Source organism: Mesitornis unicolor, unplaced genomic scaffold (genome assembly GCF_000695765.1).
Source record: "Mesitornis unicolor isolate BGI_N332 unplaced genomic scaffold, ASM69576v1 scaffold17533, whole genome shotgun sequence".
Classification (NCBI taxonomy): Eukaryota; Metazoa; Chordata; class Aves; order Mesitornithiformes; family Mesitornithidae; genus Mesitornis; species Mesitornis unicolor.
Window position 1 is genome coordinate 1 of NW_010175544.1, and position 9,019 is coordinate 9,019.

The 9,019-nt window shown below is 49.5% G+C and overlaps 1 protein-coding gene across 1 annotated transcript; it reads left to right on the top strand.

The window, feature by feature from the left end:
- Positions 1–6: 6 nt before the first annotated feature.
- Positions 7–5,045, top strand: SLC35B4 (solute carrier family 35 (UDP-xylose/UDP-N-acetylglucosamine transporter), member B4; the record flags this gene model as incomplete). The annotated part of the gene is made up of 6 exons (XM_010181430.1): positions 7–51; positions 1,407–1,467; positions 2,237–2,346; positions 2,566–2,641; positions 3,865–3,940; positions 4,799–5,045. Coding segments are annotated over 6 exons (615 nt in total), but the record flags the coding sequence as incomplete, so codon positions are not given.
- Between the last annotated feature and the right edge of the window lie 3,974 nt (positions 5,046–9,019).

Genomic DNA, 9,019 nt, shown 5'->3' on the forward strand with positions numbered 1-9,019 from the left:
CTGGTGTCCCTGGGGATCTTCACCTGCACTTTCATGTCTGCAAAGCAAGTGGTAAGGATTGGAAAGGGCCTGAGGTTGTAGTTATGAACCTTATTGACAAGAGGAGCTGCTGTCAGCTCCTTCATCAGCAATTCCCTTTGTCTGGCTATTGATGGAGAGGCAAGATCTCTCCTAGCTTGTTCCTGGTCTCATTTTCCTGTGGTTTGGAGGGAAGGGATGCACACACGTGCATGTGGTTTAACTTAATCACAAATGCCTTTTATCTCGTGGTGTTCAGGTTGCTTTTTGCTGAGATTATACCATTATTTTTTGCCACAAAGATAGCAGCTCGAAGCTGTTCTCTCTTGCCCATACTTGCAGTTAGGAGCAAGTGAATCTTAAAACTCAGCCATCTTAAATCTTCACTCTTTTTATCCCAGAAGTGATTGTTGGCTTTCGAGCTAGATTTTTCCAGACCTGTCATTTTCCAACAGGACTTTTCTGTGACCCTTGAAATAAAGTGCATCTATTTGGAGAACAGGAGGGAGTGAAGAAAATCCCTGTGTAACGCCACTTTGGGCTTTTCCTGGGTCAGCACCCACAGCCTGATCTTATCGACTGAAGACAGAAGAATGACATAAAGTGGTGGTCAAGTGGAAATTGGTTGCACTGAACCCAGCTCTGAGAGATTGGAAAGAAACAGGGCTGTCAAACCTCCAAGTCTCCCATCATTTAATAGCTCTTTGTACTCTGAAAGTGTCTGAGGAAGGTCTGTGCTATGCAGCCTTGCTCTCTGTTAATCCAGATTAACTCTCAGCAGGCCTGGGGTTTTGGTATTGTACGGACAGTTGTGGCTAAGGTGAGTAATCCAATTTGCCCTAAACTGCAGTGAAAGAGATTTGAGCCAAGTCTTGCAGTTTTACCCAGTTTTACCCAGTCTGAAATTTTACCCTGAGCTGACAGCATCTACAGCCCTGGTTTCCTCAATGTCTTGACCACAAGGCAGAGCTCTGGCTTTAGTATTTGCCTGGAGCTTGGGCAGAACCCTTGTTTTTTCCTGCACTCCCACCTCTGAGATGGGAACAGAAGACCCTGCCAGTGGGAGCTCTCTAAGTCGCACTGGGTTCGGTCTCTGGCCAGGCCAGAGCACTGCTTTCAGAACAGCTACTTTCTTGATCAGATGTTTAAAAATTTAGCTGGATCTGGTGCATTGTCTGAAGCAGAATGGAAAGTAAAGCGCGCTGTAGTTGCTACCACTGCTGTTCAGCCAGAGAAGCAACTCTGGAGGATGTGAGACCTTGGACAGTCTTTGTTTTGTGGGCTTGCTTGGAACACAACACACAAACCAGGAGTGAGGTTCAGGCAGGGCAAATGAGCCGCAGGGACATGGTAGCTCATGGTGACCGTGATTTATCTCCCTCCACCAGGCATCTGACTCCAGCTTAAATGAAGAGGATGGACTCCAGGTTTTCTTGTGGTGGCTGCTAGGTATGTGAGTGCCACGTCTCCAGCCGCCCTTGCTGGGATAGCGGCAAGACTCAGCTCTGCGGTGTCCTTGGCCGTGTGGGTTGTGCTGAGGAGGCTGTGGTGGGTGTCCCTGCTCTGAGTTTAGGTTGTGCTGAGCACCTGCTGGGTGTTGATTTGTAAAGGCTGGGGTTTTGTGGCACTCATTAGCAGCTTTGTGCAAGGAGATAACTATTTGGTCAAATATGGGACCTAAAGGGTTTCTGCAAGGTAGTGTAATGAGACTACGGCCATGCATGCAGCTATCTTCTTGTTTTCTCTTTGCAAAAGCAGCCCTACCTGATACACCTGATGCTGCAGGGAGGGAGAGGGGCCATAGCTGGTTCAGGTGCTCATTCAGCACAGTTTTTCATGGAGGAGTCTCTACAGTCTGGCACTTGAGTCTATTTTTTTATACCTCCAACCTGGATTTATTGGTGGCTTTTTTGGGGAAACTGGGATTGATGTATTGTTAAGAGTGGCACACAACTGCATCCCTGGTATCCCACCAACTCTGCTTGCCATGGCTGAGTCTCTTCTTAAAGAAATGATCTTTTCAGAAGTCTGTTGGCACCTCAGCCTTGCTAATAAGATACCCGCGTCCCCAAGACCATTATTAATTTTTTGCCCATTTTACCAAGTCTGGATGCTTTGGCTTTTTATCACTGAAAGCCAAATTGTGGGAGTCTTCAAGCTGGTTGACTTGAGCTATGCCACTCTTGAGCAGTGTTACAAGTCTGTGCTTCTATTCCAGGTATTGCTGCGCTCACCTTCGCCCTCCTGATGTCTGCCAGGATGGGGATTTTCCAGGAGACGCTGTACAAGCAGTTTGGGAAGCACTCCAAAGAGGCCCTTTTTTACAACGTAAGTCACCTTACGTCTTTTCTGGTGCTTTTACTGGGCAGGTAGAGCTGCTAAGAGAGTCCCTTCCCCTGCCACCCTGTACTCAAAGGCTCACACGCTGCAAGGCTGGAGCAGTGAAGAGTGCCCTTATCCAGATGTGTGAGGCTGGATGAGAATTGGGGAGGGTTCACATCATCTCACATCATCTGTTAACATCGTGTCTTTACTTTTTCTCTCCAGCACGCATTACCACTCCCTGGCTTTCTCCTCCTCGCCCCAAACATCTACCACCATGCAGTCCTCTTCAGCCAGTCTGGTAAGTGTTGTGCAGACAGATCCTTGCTCTTGTACCTTTCTGTGCTCTAGAAAATCTGTGGGAATCTTTCAGTGCAACAGTTTTGCTTGTCAAACCGTCAGCTTGGGACATTAAAGTCCTCTGAATTTTCAGGTTTGATAGCCAGAAGCAAAAAAAAAACCCAACCCCACACTCATTTTAGGACATTGTCCAACCTCTTCTCACTGATACATGTACGTGTAGGGCCCAGCCGGGTTGCTCATCCATCCACCTGGAGCTATACATCTGCTTATGTTTAATAGCAAAATTCACCAGGTTTTTCCGTACCAGCAAGCTTCCTGTAAACCTCATCTTGTGAAGCTGCGGGGATCTTTGCTGATTAGTTTGCTGGTTCTCTGATCCCCTCTGGGCAGGGGGATTGCTTGCTTGTGTAAATCACTGTAACCTGTTCATTAACATAATTGCAAAATATTTCTATTGTGCTACACCTATATCATGGAAAGCATGAGGTGAAGCAATGTAGTAGTTTAAAAATCATAGAAACACAGGATCATTAAGGTGGGGAGAGACCTCTAAGATCATCCAGTCCAACCATCAACTCAACCCCACCATGGCCACTAAACCATGTTCCCAAGTGCCACATCCAGGTGCTCCTTGAACACCTCCAGGGATGGAGACTGCGCCCCTGGGAGTAACAAGTCCAAATCCTCGACCACGGGTGTAAACATGGGCCCGTTGGCTTTGCTTTGCTGGTGCTGTGCAGGCTTTGCCATGCTGGCACTGCCTCTCAGAGCTGCACAGTTGATGGATCCAGTTTTAATGGGACAACCCTGACACAAGAAAGCAAGACAGAGCTTTTCTTTTAATGTCTTTTTTTCCTTAGCCTACTTCTTCCTCCATCTTCCTTTCTACCCTGCAAAAGTCCAAGTAGAAACATCTGCAGACTCTCTTGGCTTTGTTATTTAGTACAGAAAGTATCTTCCTTTCTACCCTGCAAAAGTCCAAGCAGAAACATCTGCAAACTCTCTTGGCTTTGTTATTTAGTACAGAAAGAGCAAGAAAAGTCTCCGTTGGGAGCAAAAATCAAAATGTTTCCACACCTCAGCCTGCTTAATGCAGCAATGGTCTCCTGAAGCTGCAGCGTGTCCCGGATCGTGGCCAATCCTGGCCAGGAGACCCCTCTCCTTGTGTTTTCCTTAAGCAGGAGCAGGGAAGTGACCTTGCCCCATGCTTTCTCCCCACAGAGCCATTCCAGGTGCCAGTGATCGGGCTGACCCTGCCAATCATGTGGTTCTACCTCCTCATGAATGTCATCACTCAGTATCCTTTCAAAGCTCGGCTGGAGACGCGCCATGGAGGTAGTAATGGGGTGGGAGAGGAGGAATGAGGTGGGGAGCTGACTCCTTGGAGTCCTCCTTGCATTTGGGAGCTGATTTCCATGTAAGTCTTGGAAAATACAGAGTGAAATTTAACTTGGGACTTAGGATTTTATTTCCAGGGTGGCTGAAATCTGCCACCACCTCCCAAGGTGGTGTCCCCGGGTGGACAGGCTGGCTGGTATAAACTCATGGTGGTTTTGCTAACCAGCTCTAGGTAGAAGGGACAGATCAGGAGCCATGTGTGTTTCCTATCAGTGTGGGGATTCTTCCAGGCAGAAAGGACAGCTCTGAAAGTCTGCTGAAGCCCAGATGCCCTCAAAAATGGGACCCTTCAGTCCCTCTTACCATTTTCCTCTCGCTGCTGAGTGAGTACTGTGCTGCTCAGGATTCTCCATGGAGCCTCCTTGCTTAGTTTGCTTTTCCCACGCCCCTCACAGAGGAAAGGAGACTTCTGCTGTGTATAAATGGAGAAATCTTGATTTTAGCTTCCCTTGGCTCCATTGCAGGGACTGTAAATGCTACGTGCCATTAACATTTTGACAAAACATCAGCCCCAGCTGCTCTACTGGGGTAATTTACTGTCCCAGAGCAAACGTGGGGAGAGTCTGGGAGGTTTTGGGTGTCCCTAGGGTTTGTAGTGGAACTGTTTGTAGCTGTAGAAATGCTGAGCTGAGGAGAAGGGAATTTTATTCCCTCGATAACCAAGCTGGGGCTCTCCATTGCCTTTTTCATCCTCGAAGGCTTGCCCAGGTGATCCAGCCTCTTCAGCCCCCATGTCCCCTTACCTCCGCCCACCCAGATACGTCTGCATCCGAGGCGTCTTCATCCTCACCACGGAGTGCACCTCCCTCACCGTCACGCTGGTGGTGACGCTGCGCAAGTTCGTCAGCCTCATCTTCTCCATCCTCTACTTCCGCAACCCCTTCACAGCCTGGCACTGGCTGGGCACCACCTTTGTCTTCGTGGGGACCCTCATGTACACGGAGGTGTGGAACAGCCTCGGGCCCTTCCTGGCCCGCTGGAGGAAGAGGCCGAAGGAGGAGTAACGGCCGGGGACAATCTGCAGGGACCTTTTTAGTGTTTTATAGAGCAGAGCAGCAGGGAATCCCCCAGGGGGGGGTTGTTTTTATCACACAGGGGAGGTGTTGGCTGTGCCAAGCTCCTGGAAACGTGGAGCCTCCGCTGGGAACCTACCTGAAGTGGATCACGGAGAGACGATGCGGTTATTGTTGCGAGGTTGCATTTTTTTAATGCAGCCTCTTTTGCTTCCAACTCCTCCTCCCATTTATTTTTTTTTTCATTTTTAGCCCTTTTAAATGAATGTAAAAGCTCCCCCAGTTCTCCGTTAGGAACCCAGCCTTGTTGTGGTGCTGTTGTCCTCTCCTCCTGGCTTTGATGAGCTGAACCCTGAGCCTGTTTGGTGCCATCCCTTAATGTCCGGATGGCTGAGCCCTGGGGAACATGCAACGGGTTGTGAGTTACACTGGGAATGCCAGGCCTGACTGTTAACCTTGTTGCCTGATTCTTCCACCTGTGCTGGGAAGGTGTGGGATACACCTGTAGCTTAGAGCCTTCCAGTCTGCCCAGCAGCTCCTCCACTGGGGAGCAGCTCAGAGGGCTGATCCTCCAGCCACTGAGCCCCCATCACTGGAAGCGGGGCCTGGGAGCCTGAAGGAAACCAAAAAAGGGTGATGCTAAGGGGACAGAAAACGCTGCTGTGTCACCTTCACAGCCTTCTCAGGGAGATGGTGAAGGTTGAGGCTTTGCTGAGTGTTCAGATGTTGTTCCAATACTTCACCGGCCAGGGCACATCGTGGGTTCCTCCTGCTTTGCTCAGGTCCTTGGTGCAGGTCACTTTTCACACGTTTCCTACTTTTTCCCTCATCACCACCGCGTTCAGGGTCTTCGTTACCAGCAGGAGGCTGCAACAAACTGTGCTGAGCTCCCAGCGTGCCTGTGAACCCCCCTGGATCCAACCTCAGGGTTCAAATGATGCCAAGAAACGTAAGGAGAACCAGTCCAGCTGAGCTCATTGCTGCTGCTGGTGGGGACTGGTTTCACCCTCCCTTCCCCCAGTTCTCTTCTCCCACCCCATCAGCTTTGCTCGTGGCATTTCTGTGCATCATAGCAGCATCCACCCAGTGGTCCCTTAGTGTCACCTCTTCAGATGGGGCAGAAGTGGCCTTCAGGAGCTTTGGGTGTGTGTCCCCACGCATGCAGGCAATGTGTGTGTCTCAAAAACGTGAGAAGCAGCAGCTGCAGCAATTTTAGAGCTGCTCAGCGTTGGGCAGAGCAAGGGTTAGCACACAGCCATATCTTGCTCTCAAAAGCAGCAGGGAGCACTGGTTTGTGCTGCTTCAGTTTCCCTGGAGCACTTTGTTCTCGTCATCGTGATACTGTCCCTGTTCATCTGTGATAATTGAAGTCATCCAGCGATGTGAACCTGATTCACATCAAGCTTGGCCAAGTAAGGACCATTCGTTATTCCTCCACCCAGCATCCCAATGGCTTCCAGCCTTGGTTTACAACCCCTCCAGTGTTAAACCTGTGCTTGTGGTGAAGCACCAGCAGGACCAGACAGGAGATAGGAAGAGCAAACCCCAGAAAACGTGTGAGTAGAGAGAAAGATGGTTTAATAACAAAGGAAAAAGGAAAGGGAAAAAAAAAATCCAGGTGATGCAAAGGCAACCACTCACCATCTCCCACCATTAAACCATGCCCAGGCAGTCCCTGAGCCATGGCCACCTTCCCAAAACCTCTTCCCCTCTGTTTTTATTGCTGTTTTTTATCTGTGTCAGCTGTCTTGGTGTTCACGGTGTCAGACATGGGCCGTTTTCAAGGATTTGGTAGATGGGGAGACAGTTTCCCAACAGCTGCTGCAGGTCAGCTCTCACCTCCAGCTGCTTGTGCCGGCTCCAGGAAGGACCCAGAGAGGAGCAAAACCTTCATCCCTCATCTTCATCTTCAAAGCTGTTTACACGGAGCTGCAGCTGAGGCACCGAGGTCGGGAAAGGCCACACAGAGCACGAAACCATCAGGGCCACTGAGTAACCGGTGGGGTTAAGCAGAGCTTGAAACACCAGGCTGAAGGCAGGAGCTGCACTCGGGGGTGACTGTGGCTCCCGTTTGGTGACCGCGGCGGTGGCTGCTGTCCCCTGAGCCGGGCATTTAGCAAAGCAAGAGCTGAGCCCGTGGATCGTACCTGTACATCACCTCCTCGCTACGCCACCCTTTCTAGCAAGGAAGTTGCACGTCGTCTCCCAATTTCTGTGTGATGCTGGTAGGTTTGGGGATGTCTGGGTTTCCCTTTGGGTTTTGTTTTTTTTTAACCGTGTGCTGTACTTGGTCTTCACGCAAACCAGGTTTCAACAGTGGTTTATTATTATTTGTTGTTGTCAGGATTGTTTTATTTGTAACTTTACGGTGTGATCTGTGCGTTTCTGAGTATTCATAACTGTTACGGCGTCGCAGAAGCGGCAGCGATTCCCTTCCCGCTGTGGGAGAGCGGGGGAGCTCGCCCGGTTGTGAGACGGAGGAAAGGTCCATGCAGAAGCCAAAAATTGAGTATTTCAATCCAGGGCTCCCCTGCAAAATGGGGCTACAGGTTTGTTTGGTGTTGATATTTGCTGTAGGGATGATGATAGCACACATGGGGGGTTTTTTAGCAGAGACTGGAAAAGCGGGCGAGCCGAAATACTTTTTGTTCAGTGTTCTGGGTCTGCAAAGGTTTTGGGTCACTTGGTTGGTTTAGGGTTTCATTTTTGTTGTTCTTTTAAAAACTAAATAAATACGTATCCTCTTCAAAGTGTCTTGAGTCTTCTTGCTTCTCCTTTCAAGATTTGCTGCTGGGGACGGGAAAATTAACAGGGCTCTGAAATCAGGACACAGTTTCTAACACGGGAGAAGGTAGGAAAGACCCAGCCTTGCTGGGTTTGAGGAATGGACCCAGCCTTCTCCCTCCACTGCAGAGTCCTGCACCCAAATGTCCTTGGGGGAGGCTTCTTTTTAATTTTGCTTATAATTAATTATTTCCATTAACTTGCTGTGGACGATCTCTAATTGCACCCAGAGGGGTGAGTTGGGCAGGGAGGTCCCCAGCAGCACCAGTTGGGTTGGGGACCTGGCTCAGGGCGTCAGTTTGAGCCTGGAGCAGCTGATACTGAGGAAATAATCAGGATTTAGGGTCCTCAAGCAAGAATACACAGAATCACAGATCACAGAATCGCTCGGTTGGAAAAGACCTCTGAGATCATCACGTCCAACCATTCCTGTCTACTCCCTAAACCATATCTTTAAGTACCTCATCTACCCGCTCTTTAAACACATCCAGGGATGGTGACTCCACCACCTCCCTGGGCAGCCTGTGCCAGCCTCTGACAACCCTCTCAGGAAAGAACTTCCTCCTTATCTCTAACCTGAACCTCCCTTGGCACAGCTTGGTGCCGTTTCCCCTTGTTCTATCCCCCATCACCTGAGAGCAGAGACCAGCACCCACCTCTCTACAACCTCCCTTGAGGCAGTTGGAGGTGGTGATGAGGTCTCCCCTCAGCCTTCTCTTCTCCAGGCTAAACAAGCCCAGTTCCCTCAGTCGCTCCTCATAAGGCTTGTATAATACAGTCATTTTAGGCTCCCAGTTCCTGTAGATCCCATCCATGCAGCACAGAGTGGCTTCACTGGTCATGGTGCTATCCCAGGAGGGGTTGAAACAGGGATTGAAGCCTCCTGGCATCAGCGCTTAACCACCAAATTGGAGCATACTGGTCCAGCTTCCCACATGGGACATGGTTTTAAAAAAATAATAGCAAGAAATGAAGTGATTATTGTGGTCTTACAGACCCCAGTAACATCTCCTGTGGTCTTTCCAGATCCCTGTGACGTCTCCTTCACTGCAAAAGCAACAACGTGGTGTTCAAATCCTGGCCATCGCTTCACGTTTCACACACCTTTAAACCTTCCCATCTCCGAGCTTTAATGAGCACGCTTAATTCTCCAGCAGTTACCATGTATATATATATATATA